At 41.9% G+C, this 18,859-nt stretch overlaps 1 protein-coding gene across 1 annotated transcript in view; it reads left to right on the top strand.

Moving 5' to 3' along the window:
• The window catches only part of DOCK2 (dedicator of cytokinesis 2), a 1,423,644-nt gene that overhangs the window by 539,258 nt on the left and 865,527 nt on the right, over window positions 1-18,859 (top strand). The window contains exon 25 of the mRNA XM_075599153.1: window positions 7,757-7,863. Within this exon, the coding sequence (XP_075455268.1) occupies window positions 7,757-7,863 (107 nt within the window). The remainder of the gene's footprint in view (window positions 1-7,756; window positions 7,864-18,859) is intronic.

Here is an 18,859-nt window from a genome sequence, read left to right as displayed (position 1 = left end):
GCAAAGCATCTTAATATATTGATGCAGAGTCAAAACGATGCAAATAGCACTTGTTTCTGATGATCTCGTTTACTAGACTGGACACGCATGTTTTTAAATAATGGAACCATGTGTTTTGTCTCATCTGGTCAAAATATGGATTGAAACAAGTTTATATTTTACTCAATGCACATCTGAGATTACATTGGGTTTGCATTCAGCACCAGGTGCACCAAAGTACAGAGAGAGAATTAATTACATTCTGATTGATTAACCTGATTACATAGAACTTATTTTACTTGTGTGTGTAAGTATAACATTTTGTATAGGATACTTCTATAGTATGAGATATACGGTGGTTATATTTAGAGCAATTTCACGTCCTGTTAATCACAATTTCCCGTCTGGAAAAACAAAGAAGGTCTGGGGCAAAAAAGCCAAGGAATTTTTCGCATTGACAATGCTGGGGATTTTTTTTTAACTCTTGTTGCTTCAGTTTAGGCACATAGATTTCTTATTTTACCAATTTTCCTAAATATACCTTTTAGAAGAAAAACAATCAAATTTTCTTAATATTTCCAAGCTGTAAGCAATGTTAAGTTATCATTATTTAATTATATCTAAGTCGTAAGCTGGTGCAAACGTGGAATAATGGAAGCAAAGTACTTTAATGCAAGATGAAAATGCCCCTGTTTTGCTCAAAATTTCCTTGATACATAAACCCCAATATATTTTGCCTGGTATCTTATACAGTGGCGACACTGTTTATTCTAATACGGCCGTAACCGCGGTGTGGGGAAAGTCGCGACTAGCCGGCGGCTCGTTTGGGGATTTCCCTGGCGCGTGCGGCGCGTCACTCTGGCGCCGGTCACACAGTCCAGGGTTCCCCGGCATCCCCGAAGCCTGCAGAGGCAGCAGGGGTAAGGGGGAAGCTGCGCAAAGCTGCGCGCAGCCAGGGGGAGTAGCCAGGGGTTCGGGGAAGGGGAGCATTTTTATTAAACGTGCGGGAAGGGGAAGAAATGGGAAGATGTGGCTCGCTCGCGGCTCCGTTTTGACGCCAGCCGGGCGCCAGCTGAAAAAAGCCCCGTTCATAACGGGCAAATGTGAGAATAAACTGTGTCGGTGCAGTATATTGTATACTGATGTCCATTTTTCACAAGATCTTTGTGAAGGAACATGGCCATTCAATAATTAAGGGCCAGAATAGTACCTACAGTATATATTTTCATAATCTTACTGTATCTTGAAATGTTAAATATCACTGTGCCAAACTGTTTAAATATATATATATAGTGATACCATCACTGCCCTATAGGGGCTAGAATAGGGCAGTTATATGACTTTGCAGCTCTCATAGAGCTAATCCTCCTGGAAATGGCTGTTCAGCTGCTAGTTAATTAAACTAATTAGCCTAGCCTGAATAGTCAGGAAGTAATTACAGAGGCTGCCCCCATGTTGCCAGAGACACACTGTTGAGAGTGACAAAGAGAGAGAAAGAGTGAGAGACGCTGCTGCTGTGCTGATCTGAAGGCACACACACAGACAGTCCTGTGAGAGACTGCAAGGAGAGCTGCTGCAGGTACACTGGGTAGAGTGGGGAAAGAGGTTAGTTCTCCCATGGTTAGTTAGGGACTAAGCAGTATTAGTCAAACTCCTGAAAGGAGTTAGGCCTTTTGTTTCTGTTTTGTGCTGTGAGTTAACCCTGTTCCTGATTTGTACCTTGTAAATAAACCCTCCTGTGCACAAACGCTAAGTTTTCCTGCCTTTGATCTGGACAAAAGATCTTACGCTGGGACTGAGATGTCACAATTGGTGGAAAAATGTTGCGGGCAGTCCACAAGGCAGTGAAAGTAAAAATGGAGGAATTTCTGTCCATGCTTCAGCAAAGACAAACAGAAAATGATGGTATCCTAATGCAGGGTTTGCAGCAATTGGCAAAGACCCAAGAGGATACTGCATCGTTGGTACAGCAGATATCAAAATCCCATAATGAGAATTTGCAGCAGATGTCAAAATCCTATAATGAGAGTTTACAACAGATGACAAAGTCACAAACTGAAGCTACTACTTTGTTAGTACAACAGATGGTGCTGTCCCTACATCAGTTGCTAAAAGAAGAGCAACACGAGGCGCAACTTCGCCTACACCAGGAGCTCCAAGTGTTGGGAGAGAGAATTACCGGCCAGACTAGCGGGGCCCCACAAGTCACTCGCCAGGTAAAATTGCACCTTATTCAGAAAATGACGATGGACGATGATGTTGAGACGTACCTGTCAATTTTCGAGCACACCGCAGTACGCGAAGGGTGACCAGCTGAGGAGTGGGCGGGAATAATTGCTCTCTTCCTAGTGGGTGACTCACAAAAAGCCTATTATGACTTAAAGCCCGAGCAAGCTAAAGACGATGATACCCTGAAGGCGGCGATTATGGCACGGCTAGGGGTCACCCTCGTGGTTCGGCCCAACGGTTCCATTCCTGGCATTATGATATAGAGAAGACATCCCGCTCTCAACTCTATAACCTTATACACTGTGCAAGGAAGTGGCTCCAGCCTGAGGTATGTGCCACCGATGCAGTTGTCGAAAGAGTCGTTATAGACCGGTTCCTGAGGGGTCTTCCACGCAACATCCAGAAGTGGGTGGGTCAGAGTGACCCCAAAGACGCCGAACAGTTCGTCGCTTTAGTAGAATGTTACTTGACTGCTGTTGAGGTGTCCAAGAGTTAAAGTCCAGATGAGTTTTCCGGTTCTCTCTTCCTGCGCTCCAGGAGGTCCGATAAGACTGTTCATCGGAATAGGAATCCCCAAGGACTCATTGACTTTTGTAAAGAAGTAGGAAGTCCCACAGCACCTAGGAGTTACTCTGGTCCCGTTATTCCCAGTAGACTGGAGACAAAACCCCGACCCAGTTGTGGAAGATATATAGAGTGCTACAGATGCCATGAACGTGGACATGAGGCCGCAGTTTGCCCCCGGAATGTGGAACCAATGGAATGTAACTTTTCTGTGGGGCATGGTTCGCGCTGGGTTTCTACAATTCAGCACAGTTCAGAAGAGGAGGATGATGACTCCTATGTGGCCTCGCATAAAGGACAACCTCCGTGTGCAACAGAAGCTGCAGGAAATTTTTACCCTGTGGCGCCAGAAAAGACCAGAGATGGACTACAACACAGAGCACTTGGCGCAATCGTCACAGGAGTTACTACTAGCCTTGGTATGACAAAGGCTACCGATACCGCCACAAGCAGAAATCCAAGTGAGTCAGACAAAAAGAGTGTTGACTGGAAACGGTTCTATGAGGTGTCCCAACAAGATGTTCAACGCCTCATCGGCAAGCTAGACGTTTCTCAGCAAGAGGTCTGCATGTTAATAACAGAGCGGGGTAAAGTAAAGCAGCAAGTACTACAGGAGCGACTGAGTACCCAGTGGGTCCCCACCAAGCAGCATGAGGAGCTGAAGGCCACCCTGAACCTTACCCGAGCATCACTGGAAGCAGAATACAAAAAAACAAAAACGTCCAAACCTTGGAGTCTGAAAAACTGAAGTTGGATAAAAGGTTTCTAGAGCTATAGCGGATAACTGAACACACATCCCAGCAACTCACAACTATAAAGGAGGACAACCTCAAGCTGGAGAAAGAGCTGGAGAAGCAGAGAGCCTGCTCCATCACCAAAAATCAGTACTTCCAGGAGAAAGAGGCGTGGAAAACAGAAGCAGCAATCCTATCGACAAAAACTGCAGAGATCCAAGATCTGGAGGATGCGCTGAGCCAAACCCAGAGCAAGCACGGGAAGAGATGAAGGCCCTGAGAGGAATTGAATTGGCAGCTGCCTTGATTCAGAAAAGAAGTATAGACGTACAGCTTCAAGACCTGAGGCAGGACCTGGAGTCTGAGCGTGCTAGCCGCAAGAAGGCAGAGAAACAAAAGTGTGACCTAGGCGAAGAGCTCGAAGCTCTGAAGACTGAGTGCGATGCTACGCTGGACTTTATTACTGCCCAGCAGGAGGTCTAATATGAAGAAAACCTTTAAGAAGAGGTGGATGTCAGACATGTCTGACAAAGAGGTTGGTGCACGGGAATAGTGCATGGGCCACTCACAGGACAAAATTTCGCTGGGGGGGAGGGATATCTGATACCATCACAACCCTCTAGGGGCTAGAATAAGGCAGTTATAGGACTTTGCAGCTCTCATAGAGTTAATCCTCCTTGAAATAGCTGTTCAGCTGCTAGTTAATTAAGCTAATTAGCCTACCCTGAATAGTCAGGAAGTAATTGCAGAGACTGTGCCCATGCTGCCAGAGACACACCGTTGAGAGTGACACAGAGAGAGAGTGAGAGACGCTGCTGCTGTGCTGATCTGAAGGCACACACACAGACAGCCCTGTGAGAGACTGCAAGGGGAGCTGCTACAGGTACACTGGTTAGAGTGGGGAAAGAGGTTAGTTCTCCCACGGTTAGTTAGGGACTAAGCAGTATTAGTCAAACTCCTGAAAGGAGTTAGGTCTTTTGTTTCTGTTCTGTGTTATGAGTTAACCCTGTTCGTGATTTGTACCTTGTAAATAAACCCTCCTGTGCACAAACGCTAAGTTTTCCTGCCTTTGATCTGGACAAAAGATCCTACGCTGGGACTAAGACGTCACAAATGGTGGGATTTTTTTGCGGGCAGTCCACAAGGCTGTTTAAGTATAACACACGGGGCACATGAATCAAGTGCTACTACTGCAGGTTATCTCGCTGTTCACTTGATAACTCTCATTTACTTGAATAGGATTTAACACTGGAACAGGTATGATAACCAGTACTGACGACTGGTGCATTTGCCTCACAGTCTCTTTTTTTGTATACTGTGTTTATTTAATTGAAATCAACCATGCTGTATTTGGGATATAATGTGTTTCTCAATTGGTTTTGGATGCTATACAGTTGTAGCGAGCGTCATTGTTCCCCCAGGTAACTAAGCATACCCAGGCATACCTCAGAATATCAGAGTTTTCATATAATTCAGTGGTAATGCTGCTGCTGAATACTGCAGTGCTCGCATTCACTCAGTACAACATTTCAAATGAGAGAAGAATGAAGACTGTTTCATTTGTAGGTGGCTTTGTTATATGGCTGTACATATTGATTGAGCTCTAATATGTTTTAGATTTTTGTTCAAGGGGCATTAAGAGTCATTTGTATTTCCATAATAGTATGTACATACAGTTAGGTCTGGAAATAATTGGACACTGATACAAGTTTTGTTATTTCGGCTGTGTACCAAAATAAATTCAAGTTACAGTTAAATGAATATGGGCTTAAAGTGCAGTCTATCAGCTTTCATTTGAGGGTATTGACATCCAAATTGGGGGAAGGGTTTAGGAATTACATCTCTTTAATATGTAGCCCCCTGTTTTTCAAGGGACCAAATGTAATTGGACAATTGACTCAAAAGCTGTTTCATGGACAGGTGTGGGCTATTCCTTTGTTATTTCATCATCAATTAAGCAGGTAAAAGGTCTGGAGTTCATTCCAGGTGTGGCATTCGCATTTGGAAGCTGTTGCTGTGAACCCACAACATGCGGCCAAAGGAGCTCTCAATGCAAGTGAAACAGGGCATCCTTAGGCTGCAAAAAAAAAAATCCATCAGAGAGATAGCAGGAACATTAGGAGTGGCTAAACCAACAGTTTGGTACATTCTGATAAAAAAAGAACGCACTGGTGAGCTCTGCAACACAAAAAGGCCTGGACGTCCACGGAAGACAACAGTGGTGGATGATCGTAGGATCCTTTCCATGGTAAAGAAAAACCCCTTCACAGCATCCAGCCAAGTGAAGAACACTCTCCAGGAGGTAGGCATATCATTATCCAAGTCTACCATAAAGAGAAGGCTTCACGAGAGCAAATACAGAGGGTTCACCACAAGGTGCAAACCATTCATAAGCCTCAAGAATAGAAAGGGCAGATTAGACTTTGCCAAAAAATATCTAAAAAAGCCAGCCCAGTTCTGGAACAGAATTCTCTGGACAAATGAAACTAAGATCAACCTGTACCAGAATGATGGGGAAAAAAAAGTATGGAGAAGGCTTGTATGGCTCATGATCCGAAACATACCACATCATTTGTAAAACACGGTGGAGGCAGGGTGATTGCATGGGCATGCATGGCTTACAATGGGCATGCATGGGCATGCATGGCTTACTGGCACTAGTGTTTATTGATGATGTGACAGAAGACAGAAGCAGCCGGATGAATTCTGAAGTGTATAGGGATATATTGTCTGCTCAGATTCAGCCAAATTCCGCGAAGTTGGTTGGACGGTGCTTCACTTTACAGATGGACAATGACCCAAAACATACTGTGAAAGCAACCCAGGAGTTTTTAAGGCAAAGAAGTGGAATATTCTGCAATGGCTGAGTCAATCACCTGATCTCAACCCGATTGAGCATGCATTTCACTTGCTGAAGACAAAACTTAAGGCAGAAAGACCCATGAACAAACAACAACTGAAGACAGCTGCAGTAAAGGCCTTGTAAAGCATCACAAAGAGCAAAAAAAGAGAAAAACGGAGCACTAATCCACACCTGGCAATGCCAGAAAAAGTTCAAGGATGCGTTCCCATAGAATAAAAGCTTACTTTAATGGATCAGATACCAAAAGAACCACACCAGCGCGTTTCAGACTATCTCTAGTCCTTTATTCACCTTGATAAAGGAATAGAGATTGGTGTGGTTCTTTTGGTATCTGATCCATTAAAGTAAGCTTTTATTCTATGGGAACGCATCCTTGAACTTTTTCTGGCATTGCCAGGTGTGGATTAGTGCTCCGTTTTTCTCTTTTTTTGCTCTTTACATCCATCTACAGGCGGAGGCACAGTTAACCCGTGGGCTTTTGGACACAGCTGGACTCACTCTTCATCGTGGACATTCAATCCCATGTGAGTCATTTCCAACTTACCCGTATTTTGTTCTGGACTTTTAAAGTGTTTCCATTTCAACAGTTGCTTATTTACTGGTCACCGGAAGGTGCATTATTATAATTATATCCTTACTGCTTTGCCTTGTGGGATTATAGTGTACCTGTTTGCATCTCTTGGAAACATCATTTACATATCTTCATTGGGTTAATTCCATCCTACAAGACTTCATTTATACCCAATACTGCTGTTTTATTTTGAGCACCATACAACGTTTTTTTTCTAAAGCATCACAAAGGAGGAAACCCAGCGTTTGGTGATGTCCATGCGTTCCAGACTTCAAGCAGTCATTGCCTGCAAAGGATTCTCAACAAAGTATTAAAAATGAACATTTTATTTATGATTGTGTTAATTTGTACAATTACATTTGAGCCCCTGAAATAAGGGGACTGTGTATGAAAATGGTTTAAATTCCTAAACGTTTCATATGATATTTTTGTTCAACCCCTTGAATTAAAGCTGAAAGTCTGCACTTCTATTGCATCTCGGTTGTTTCATTTCAAATCCATTGTGGTGGCGTACACAGCCAAAATTATGAAAATTGTGTCAGTGTCCAATTATTTCCGGACCTAACTGTATGTATTTTAATGGTGATGATTCTATCCTTAATACAAATGTAACTAAAGGTTTTTCCGTGTACATATTGCATATACTGTAGCAGTACTAAAATGTAGATGCTGTTAAGTAGCACATGATCTAATTTCTTATTTATAAAATCTAGAGGTGAATTAAAATTGCTTTTTGTTTTCATACAGATAATCATAAAAAAAAGCCTACATTGTTTTTATTCTACTCACACACTCTCTTTTTCTTCCTTTCTATAGCCAACTTCTGTATGAATTCTATACTTGCATTCCTCCTATAAAGCTACAACAGCAAAAAGTGCAGTCCATGAATGAAATTGTTCGAAGCAACCTGTTTAAGAAACAAGGTAATACTTATTTTTTGTTTAATATAAATGAAAAACACTAAAATATTCATGCTCACATACAATGATATAAGAGTACCAAAATCACATAGTACAGAGACAATCATACAAATGACTGCCGACCACCGCCGGAGGAACAGGAAGTCCCAATGAATAATAAGTTGCATCGGGGAAATTATTTAGGCCTAGATCCACGAAAGTCTGTTAAATCAGGGAACATAACAGAACGTTGCCTAAAACAGGAACAGATGTAAAACAACATGATGTTACTAGGCTCATTTGCGTTAGGATAATGTTACTGAATGTTTTCTTAAAACAACGTAAAGTTATCTGTTCCTTTTCATTCAATTAACTTTTATAAATGTTGTAATATATTAACCCTTTAATCTAATTGACCAATTATTCATATATATTGCTGACCACTAAGAGCTTAGTGTTAATATACTGTACACCTCAAACTACAAAATACCAGATCGGTCATAGTAGCCTCAGCTCAGAAATATCTACCTGACCTTTTTTCCAACTTGAGCAATGATCCATCCTTCGCACGTGCAATCTGAACACTACCCCACCACCATAACTGTTGGATCTGCTAATTAAAAACCTCACTGCCGCCTGCTCCACCACAACCTCGTTCCACCATAAACCCCCCCCGGCTTTACCTTTGAACATGAAACCAACTCACCAACTTTTAGTGCTCCGAAGCATGCTGATGCAAATGAAGCCCTAAATAACCCCCCACCTCAAAGCACACTGCTAAAAGTGTGCTTTCACTACTGTTCAAGCATTTCCACTGGTACTGGTCGTCTCCTATCCCAAGATGGTATACTGTAACCCTTCTCCGCACCAAAAGCATTTGCTTCATTATAAAAAATGAAGCTGCATTACTCAATTCGTATAACCTATAGAAAAATAATATTTCTGCCAATTTCCTTTCCATGGAGCCTGGAGACATACCTTGCTGCAACTAGCCCCCATATGTATGCCACATGCCCCCAACCAGATTCACATTGCCTGGTGGGGCTCTTTTTTTTAAAAAAAATCATACCACACCCTCCAAGACCTCAAGCATGACGCCAAAGACTTCCATAACACATCCATCACTCCTCCAAACCCAGGCACCATAAGTTCTCAGCATACATGTCCTTCCTCATCTGCATCTGAGGCCGGCTTTCAGAATAACCCCACCTTGGAATGAGATATGTGGCAGCCATGTTATTTTCTAGCCCCAGCACACGCTTTGCTCTAAAGTAAATGTTTCCCAATTAACAGAGGAGCACCAGTCTTCTCAGCAATTGCACCGCAGTCAGAGAGATAGCTGTCCATCCGTCCACCACGTCCACAAACCCCATGTTATCCGACCTGAATAGCACCCTTTCATTGCGCAGCAGTGCCCCCAGAATTCCCCAGCCACCACCACTGGACAAACTCCACAGAAGTCCTATTTCTGATCAATCCTTCATCCACCCACACCTGCGGACAGCTCTCCGCACACCATTGCCTTTGAAAAAAGGCTCCAAATCCCCAAGGACCAGATGCACCCATAAAAAGTTCTAGAGCGCTGTTTGAAGACTTCCAACTCAAGCCACAAGGTCCTCCTATTGAATGATTTAAAGAAAAAAAAGAAAAACTGCACACGTCCAAATCCTCCCCTAAAGTTTTTCCCCATCGACGGGACCCTGGAAGCAAATGCCAGATGTCCCAAAAGTGACTGTAGTTGCTTCCAGATTCCATTTTCTGACTGTCCTTGCAGCGTCAATCTTCCCATGCAATTCTAACAACTTGTTCCTAGGCAATCTACATACTCTCACCACTGCGTCGATCTCAATTCCCAGAAAGATCAGCCTTGTCATCAGGCCACCAGTTTTTTCTTTGGCCAGTGGTATCCAAAAAAAACTTCCACTATCCACTAACTTCCACTATCTCCTCAAAACTTCATAAACAAAAATTGCAAGTCCCAGACCATCCCAGATCATGCGGGGCTCCTCCCTATTTTCCTACAGTACTTTCCTCTAATACTTTTCTTGAAACACCACTACAGGATGATGTGTGGTTTCCCCCTTGCAATATCCACATACTGTATGTTCACACACTCCTTTGACCAAATCTTCATAACCAGTGGAAAATACATACCAAGTGGGCTCATCCGACATAATTAGGCCTCCTTAAAACTGACGTCTGGCTGTCCCTACGGTTCTTCCACCATTGCAGCAGTTGCACCTACTGCAACCCTGCACTGGTCACTGCTACTGGCCGCCCTGCTGATGGGCTAGTCACCTTGGCCTGTGCTGTCACTCCTGGCTGTACCCAAGCCTTAGCTACTGCCCCATTTCCTGATATCTTGCCTGGACTGCCCACCCCCTACTGCCCCAACACACACCATGCAACAAGGCATGACTTAACGTAGTACTGCCAAACCGTCCCTATCCCCCATTCCCCTCCGCACCTTCTGCCCTATCCCCCCTGATATTTACCACAGGCGGATCAATCCTATTCATGACCACCACTGCATGCTACCTGACCAGTACCAACTAAGAACTTTTAGCAGCAGCCACACCAGCCAGCATGTGTAGCCGATGAGACTCTGATAAGGAAACGCAGTGCCCAGGTTTTCCTTCTTATCAGATATTGGAGTAACACCCAGAGATTCCTTAACCTGGAGCACCGGTATTTATGATTTATTTGTTTTTTGGGGGAGTGCAGCATTACTCTACTATTTTGCTGACTCTGACAACCTGAAGCAATTTAAACTTGAAAAGCAACTCTCCATCGTCATCCTGCAAACCATCTTCCCCCTAACCCTTCCAACCTCCCCCATACCCTTTCCCTGCCAAACCATCTGCCCCCCAAAACCTGGCAATCAGGACCCCTCTGCCCATATCTTCCCTCCCATGCCCTAATGACCCTAAAAGTCCCAAACAAAAAAGTTAATTTAAAACCGTCTAACAATTAAAGAAAAAATAAGAAAATGGAGAAAAACAATATCAATAATAAGAACATGTAATGAAGGCTATATATCCTATATATATATATCATCTTAAATTTTCTTATTTTTTAGGGGCATTATTATTGTATGTATATGTTTTTTTTAATTAGCCCTACAGTATATTAAAGATGAATATTTTTCACTCTTTTATTTCTTTTTTTATCATTGTGATTACTAATATATCTCTTCTTATTTTGTACTTGTCATAGCTTTTTCCAGTATATTTTATTTATACTTTGCAGCATTCTATAGCTGTGTAAGTTGACATTAGTGATTTGTTACTAGTGTCAGAGTTTTTGTTGCATTTCTCTGATTGTGTCAGAGTTTTTTTAAATTTTCTTATTGGACATGTCCGCGTCGTGATGTCATCACATTGACTATAAGAGGGACTTCATCCCCTTGAGAATAGGACCCTAATGAAGCTCTTCAGTGAGTGAAAAGCGTCGGGTGTTTGGATTACTGCAAAGACATGACCTGTACTTGAGTGAACAGCAGCTGTGTATCCATGTGTACCTCGGAGAATGGAATCTCTCCTCATTTAATTCCGTCCACAGCCATGACATTGGGCTGCCCCCGATAATCAGCTGGGCAGACAGAGAAGGAGCACCACAAGGATCCAGCGTTTTCCCCCTTGTGACTGTCCATAGTAAATCTGCGCTTGACTTACTGTCTTCTTGTAAGTTCATTACTTCTTTTTTTTACATAAATTGTTTTGCGCTATTTTTACTTCTCCCTTTTTCTACATATATTTGGAGTTTCTTGCACCCAGCATATTTGGATCAATGATCATTTGACCTAGCGTTTGATCTCTTTTTACATACCATGATCTTCTGAACATATGAGGGGGAGACCACCATTTTTTTCACTCCACTGTTAGTCTATTTGTTCTAGTTTGTGAGAGGGAGTGGCTCAGGGAGTAAAAGACACTGACTGGCACTGAGAGTTTGAAGCAGGTTCAATTCCCGGTGTCGGCTCCTTGTGACATTGGGCAAGTCACTTTATCTCTCTGTGCCTCAGGCACCGAAAACATAGATTGTAAGCTCCACGGGGCAGGGACCTGTGCCTGCAAAATGTCTCTGTAAAGCGCTACGTATAACTAACAGCGCTATACAAAAACATGCTATTATTATTATTATCTTTTGCACTGTTTTTGTATTTTTATCATATATCCCCTAGTGGTCTTGTTATTCATTACCACTACTGTATCTCTTTTTGTTGTTTGGGAAAACATAATTATTCTCAGAGCAGCAGGTCCACCAGAGGTCATAAGTATATTATTATTTGTAACTTTTCTGCATGTGTATATATAACAACTTCTATTATTTAGGATCTTGTATTATTAAGTCCTGTATATTTATTTAATGTGATGGTAAGGGGTAGCCGGGCTGCATAATAAAGGTTAAGTCCGGCTGGTTACCCCCATAGGTCCCTGGCAGCTAAGTAACACCATAAGCCAGGGGCCATGTAATGTAAACTGTAAAAGTTAAAGTGTCCCCTGCTTTTCAACTATACATGTTCCCCTTGCCCCAGATTCCTGAAACTTCAGGAGTTTAAGTCTTAGGTGGGATATTTGGGTAGAAATGCAGTTATTTTGTTTGCAGGAGTTCGGTGGCTAAAGTTATTGGTAGTCCATTAATTCTCCCGGCGTGCAGCCATGATTTGCCAGTAGGAAGGTTGAATTACACCGGGGCTACCCAGTGTCCCCCAGACTCCTGGTTTTCGAGCCCAGATATCCCAGACCCATTTCCCTCACAGGTATGGGCCTCCCATACCTGTCATATTATGTATTAAAACATATTTTATTGTGTTTGGTGCATTTTCTATAGATATCTATTCAGTCAGCCCGGGCATCCTCATTGGTGCCGGGATGTCTGGATAGACATCGTAGTTCAAAGAGGAGTCAGGGCGGAGTACTGGGTCCGAAGCACAGAGACCCTCCATGAGGAGGACACTCTGGTCTGCCAGACTCAGTGGAGCCTGCCCAGTAGGAAGCAATGGGTTGACTACGGGAAGCTACAGACCATAGGCGTGTTTCCCATTGGTCAATCTGTATGTCCCGCCCACCCAACATCCAGAGCCGTCTTGGCACACCCCCTCCTCTGACGTCAGCCAAGAGACGAGCCCCCTGTTTCTATTGACTAGTGGAAGGGAATTCCCACGTACTGATTGGTCACTCCTCCTTCCTCCTTGATGAAGATAGAACATCGGAAGGTATGTAAGGAGTTAGCCAAGTCAGAGAACCAGGCAATCTTGTGGCTTGAGTCGATGAAGTGTGGGCGGGCTTTTCAAAGTTGCTCTGTTACAAATAGCAGAGCAACCGGCTTCATTTTTGTAGTTAAGAAAGCCTGCCCTGCAGAGACTAAGTCAGACGCGAGGTCCAAGTTCTCGTTTTAGAATATAGCGGTCCAGGACCAGGAAGCCGGGGTGGATATCCCTGTCAGGGAAAGCCTTCCGAAGCAGGCGCCCTGCACCTATTTGAGCCTAGTTTTAACCCCCAGACCCCAGTAAGTGTCTATTTTGTCTGTATTTCGTATATTCAATGTGTGTACTTGGGTTAAGCCAAATAAACCTCATTTTGTTCCACCAGCTTGTTTTGCCTAGTGAATGATCCCGGTTAAAAGGTGTTAAAAGTCCTGGTCTCCCGTGAGATTTAACAACTAATTTATTTGCGCTTGTCAGTTACTGCAGGTTGCAAGCCTTTCTTCTAATCGTTGCTCCAACAATTTTCAGATTTTATTCTCCCATTTTACTTTTGGTCATCGTCAGTCTTTTAATCTCTCTTCGAATCCAGTTGAGTACCATCTTTCTCCAACAATGGTTATTTATTCTTGGAATGTGTCCAACTCGCTACTATTTAAATTTCCACACCATTATGATGATGTCACAGACATTTGTTTGGTTTTGAGCCCATTCATTCTTTTTCCTGTCTCTTCGGGTAATACCCAGAATATGTCTCTCCATACTGTACTTCTTTTTGGTGTCTAAAGCTTCTGAATTATCTTTGCATTAAGTGTCCAAGTTTCACATCCATATATGCGCAGGTGTAGAATACACTGATCAAAAACTTTCTTTTTGAAGCATCGTGGACGGTTCTCTTAAAATATTATCTTATTTCTTCCAAATGCGCTCCATCTCATCTTCTCCTTTTGTTTTCATTCAAAATTGTTATGTGCTGGCTAAATGAGACATAATTTTTAACTTCCTTATCATCTTTTGCATGGGAAGATGCAACCTTATATAAAATTTGTAAAATGTATCATTTTTGGTGGTCATTCAAAATCTACTCACTGTTCTCTGATCTAGTTTAAAATAGTCTGGCAGGTTTTGAGTAGCACAACTTTCTTTCTTTGACATTGTGGCTGAGATCTCTCAGCTGAAAAAGTAGTTCCACATCAATGCACAAAATCTCAGTATCTGCTTTTTTTGTCACATCAATGTTGGCTGATGTGAAAAAGTTGCATAAGATGGAAGGTGTTGGGTAATACATTATAGAATCAAGACTAACTAATGTGTTATACACATTTAAAATAGACTTACAGTAAGATGTGGTTTACAATTTGTGCTCTGCTAAGATCAACAACATTTACATCTAAAATATTCAGTTGCTAAATACATTTAAATAGTTAATAGAGGTAGTTCTGCTGTTGCTTTCTACCATTTCTGAGAAATTGAAGTCAAACATTAAAAAAATCTTAATTTGCAATACATTGTAGTCTTTTAATTAATTTCCCAACCAAATAATTTCTATATAATTGACAGCGTTATTATTCTCATTGTTGATTGTAGAGTATGTATAGTTTTATACCCCCCCCCCCAGCTGCACCGGGCCACCCCCTCCCCCCCCCCCAGCTGCACCGGGCCGTCCCACCAGCCTCCACAGCATCGGGGCCCCTCTGCAGCCATCGCCCCCCCTCCCCAGCAGCACCACCGGCACACCGCGCCCCCCCCCCCCTGCAGCCACAGGCCTGACCGATCATCCCCAAGGTAAGTCTGACATATATGAAACATATAAAGTAGCGCCAAAAAGTGATATTGTGATTAACGAATAAAATTGGGAATATCAAAAAATTATTAGTGATAAACCCTTTAAAAATTAAAACAATAACCCCTGTGCATAAAAAAAAAGATAAAAAATTGATGAAAATGAAAATTGTGAATCACTACATATATGAACAATGTGTAATGTGAAAAGAGGTTATAAAACCAGTCCTTTTCAGAGAAGTCCTTCAATGATAGAACAATTTGCGCGGGTGTGGGGGTCTTCGGCAGCTCTCAAACTGGATGCACCACATCCATTGGATACCTACAGTAGAAAAAGGAGAGAGCGCAAGCCCCATAGCGTAAAAAAAAGTACATTTAATTGAAATATAGGAGGGGGGGGAGGAAAATCACTCACAAGGGTGGGTAATAAAAAAGCAATTTGTGATAAATATCACCGCCAATCCGGTCTATCTGCATCCAGAGTCCACAGTTCAACTCTCACTTGATGCTGCAGAAATGGTAACTGGTGCAGAGATCCACAGGCTCCTTGAAACAGTCTAAAACCAATTGCAGGAGCTCCAAATAGTCTCTCCTATGGTTGCTGGCCGAAATTCTGAATCCGCGCTCGATGCGGCCTCGACGTGCACATGCGTGATGACGTAATGTCGTAGTGACGCTCCCTGACGCGTTTCGTCACATCCAAGCGACTTTCTCAAAGGGAAGATGGATGAATGTGTATAGGCTGTGTTTTTAAGTCCTCGAGGTTGCCTAGGCACCCCGTTTCTGCCATCTTATTGGTTAAAAAAGAGTGATTGTCCAATGGGCTTGGAATAAGCAATGCATAATAATGAAAACATAAAAAGGACATAAATACATGAGATTGATAGGAATAACATTAAATAAAACTATAAAGCATATAAAATCACAATAATGAACTAGTAATGAAATGGAAACCATAACTAACTAAATAAATCAATAGACTAGTAAACTTGATATATTATAACATCTGAACCAATTGCAATATATAACAATTATATACCACAAACAAAACATAAAAATGAAATATAAATAAACTATATAAATATTGAATGAAAATATATATAATTGTCAATATTGAAAAATGAAAACATTATGAATAATATATATGGAAACAAAATGAAATATACAAATTTAAATAAAATATAATATAATGAAAAATGAAATAAAATGAATTAATTAAAAAGGATACCAGACAGAGATTGGGTACTGCATGTAGAAAAAACCCTATCAGTGCCTAAATGCTAATTGTGTATATGGATGAGTATAATAAATGTTTATTGAAATATTTTGGATATAAAATAAAATGAATTGCATTAGATAAGATGTTTGGGGTGCTATGTCCCCAAAAAACATCTGAAATGCTAAAATCCAATACATAACAAACATGCTAGATTTATGTGTGGGAGAACCATGAGGGAGAAGGAACTGGAAGAAAAAGCAAACCATCCTGATAAATTGTAATAACAATAATAGATACTGAGATTATGAATAGAACACTTCTGTATGGGTGTAATCTTGGGGATGAAGAGGAATGGATAGGATCGACCACAAATTGATGTGTGATGAGCCTAATATTGAAAACCTGATATAAATATGGAGATCAATAAACAGAGTGGGGAGAGCCCGCAAAGAAAGAAGGAAACTAAACCAAAGTGCTAACATCTAGACATTTGTTCAGTTCACCAGCGGCAAGTGTGCCCAACTGGTGGATCCAAAAGGTCTCCTGTCAGCAGAGGGTCTTGAATCTGTCACCACCTAGAGCACCAGTAGAAATATGTTCCAACCCCATAATGGTCATGGACTTGGTTCCTGATTGTGTGCTGTTTTAAAGTGATGGGGAATACTGTGCGTGTTAATCCCCTTTATAATATTTCTCCTGTGCTCTAGGAAGCGAACATGAAGTGGACGTGTGGTGTGGCCAACACACTGTTGGCCACAACCACACTGAATCAAGTAGACTACAAACAAACTTAAACAATTTACAGATCCCCTGACAAGATGATTGGTACCCCTATAAAAGGAGCTGAACTGAGGTTTGAGAACCAAATGTTTGCACATAATACAGCGACCTCTGTGATTTCCCTTGGGACCCACAGGGGTGGACGAGGTAGACAGACCTGTTGATTTAAGTTTGGTGGGAGCTAGAATACTCTTAATACTCCTGGCTTTCCTGTATATGATAGAAGCTCTCTCTGGAAGAACAGTTTTCAAATGTGGATCGCACTTGAGGATGCTCCAATGATCATTAAGAATTTTATTTATACTTCTATATGACTGGTTGTAGGTGGTAATAAACCGTACAGCAGAAGATCCTGTACTTTCCATCACTTTTGGAGCATCATAACTCAAACGTGAAACCCTCTTATTCTTAGATGTTTTGAGCATAACAGCTCTATCCAGACACTTTACTTTGATGGAAGAGTCAGAGATCAATTTAGTATCATAGCCTTTATCTATACATTTTTGGCTAAGTGTGTTTGACTGGAGTAGAAAATCACTCTCTCTGTTGCAGTTTCTTTTGAGTCGGTGAAACTGCACCAGAGGGATGTTTCTGAGCCACTGTTGGTGGTGATTACTGGACGCATGAACATAATTGTTTACAGATACTGATTTGAAATGTGTGGAGGTTATAATATTGGATTCTAAATCTGAAGTGAGTACTAGATCTAAAGAAAACCATAGACACAGCGTCAATACTAAAGGTAAATTTCAGTCTCAAAGGATTGTTATCAAAATAACTTAAAATGTTAGTTAAATCAGCCTCCTCTCCATCCCAAATGATAATAATGTCATCAATGAAACGGCCATAGTACACGAGGCCCGCCCCAAGAGCCATATTTTGCCACACAAATCTCTCCTCCCAAAATCCCATGAAGAGATTTGCATAGCTGTGTGTGTGTGTATATGTATATATATGTGTGTATATATATATATACAGTGGTTGACAAATCACCAAAAAATCTACTCGCCACAAAAAAAATCTACTCGCCACCTAGTACCAAACGTGTGCTGCTTGGGCCAATTGGGAGACGGGAGGGAGAGAAATACATGGGAATGGGGGGGAAGAGAGGGGGCTCGTGAGGTGTGAAATGGGGTAGGGGGGGGCCTGCTTAAAATGTTTGTCCCGGGCCCCACGATTTCTGTTGGCGGCCCTGGTTGGACTAATCAGAACGAAAATCATATTATGCATATGTTGTAAAGTTTACATACTATGAAAGCTAAGTTGTATGACTTTTTCTTAAAATACTGTATACTATTTGGATATGGACTTTCAGGCCTCGAGTTTGTTTCCTGACCAGGAAAGGACAGGATATGTGATATCAGAGCTGTATAGGTACAGTTGTATACTGTACATGGACTTTGAAGTTTAAACCCATCCGTAGTTACAGTACTTTATTTGTGCCTTTATTATTCATAATCAAGCCTAAATAAAGTGTCCAACAAATGTTTTCCGAAAATAATTCCTTGAGTGTTGCCTGATATAGGAGTTACTGACCTAAAAGTCATGTTGTGGTGCTTCATAACGTAACTGTTACATCATAAAAGGAGGAATTATTTAAGGGTATCTCCAAATCTCTATTTGAGATTTAAACGGGAGATGTTAGCTTTAGTTACTTGGTGAGCGAGACCAGCTGTGATATCACAGAATTCCCTGGTGTCTGTTTGTTTGTTATAATGTATTGTAGCCATGCCATCTGTGGCTACTAGTTCACTTCCCTCCTGGCAGTAAACCCTGGTACAATCAGGTTGCCAGTAGCTGATAGGGGGTTTTCAGCCTCCTTGGTACAGCACTTGAGTGACAGCGGAAGGCGGTGACATCAGGCCTGGCCATGACCAATCATGAGACAGACCTGGTGTCCTCCTCCTGGCTGTATTTAAGGGCAAGTACCACCCAAATTTAGGAGTGCCTTCACCCACTTGAGGAAGGCAGATCACACATTGGAGAGGCTGACTTTTGGGCCTTCTCCAGTCCTCTTCCTTCAGGGGGAGAGT

This window comes from Ascaphus truei, chromosome 5 (genome assembly GCF_040206685.1).
Source record: "Ascaphus truei isolate aAscTru1 chromosome 5, aAscTru1.hap1, whole genome shotgun sequence".
NCBI lineage: Eukaryota > Metazoa > Chordata > Amphibia > Anura > Ascaphidae > Ascaphus > Ascaphus truei.
The sequence above is the reverse complement of the archived record's forward strand: the minus strand, read 5'-3'. Positions and strand labels throughout refer to the sequence as shown.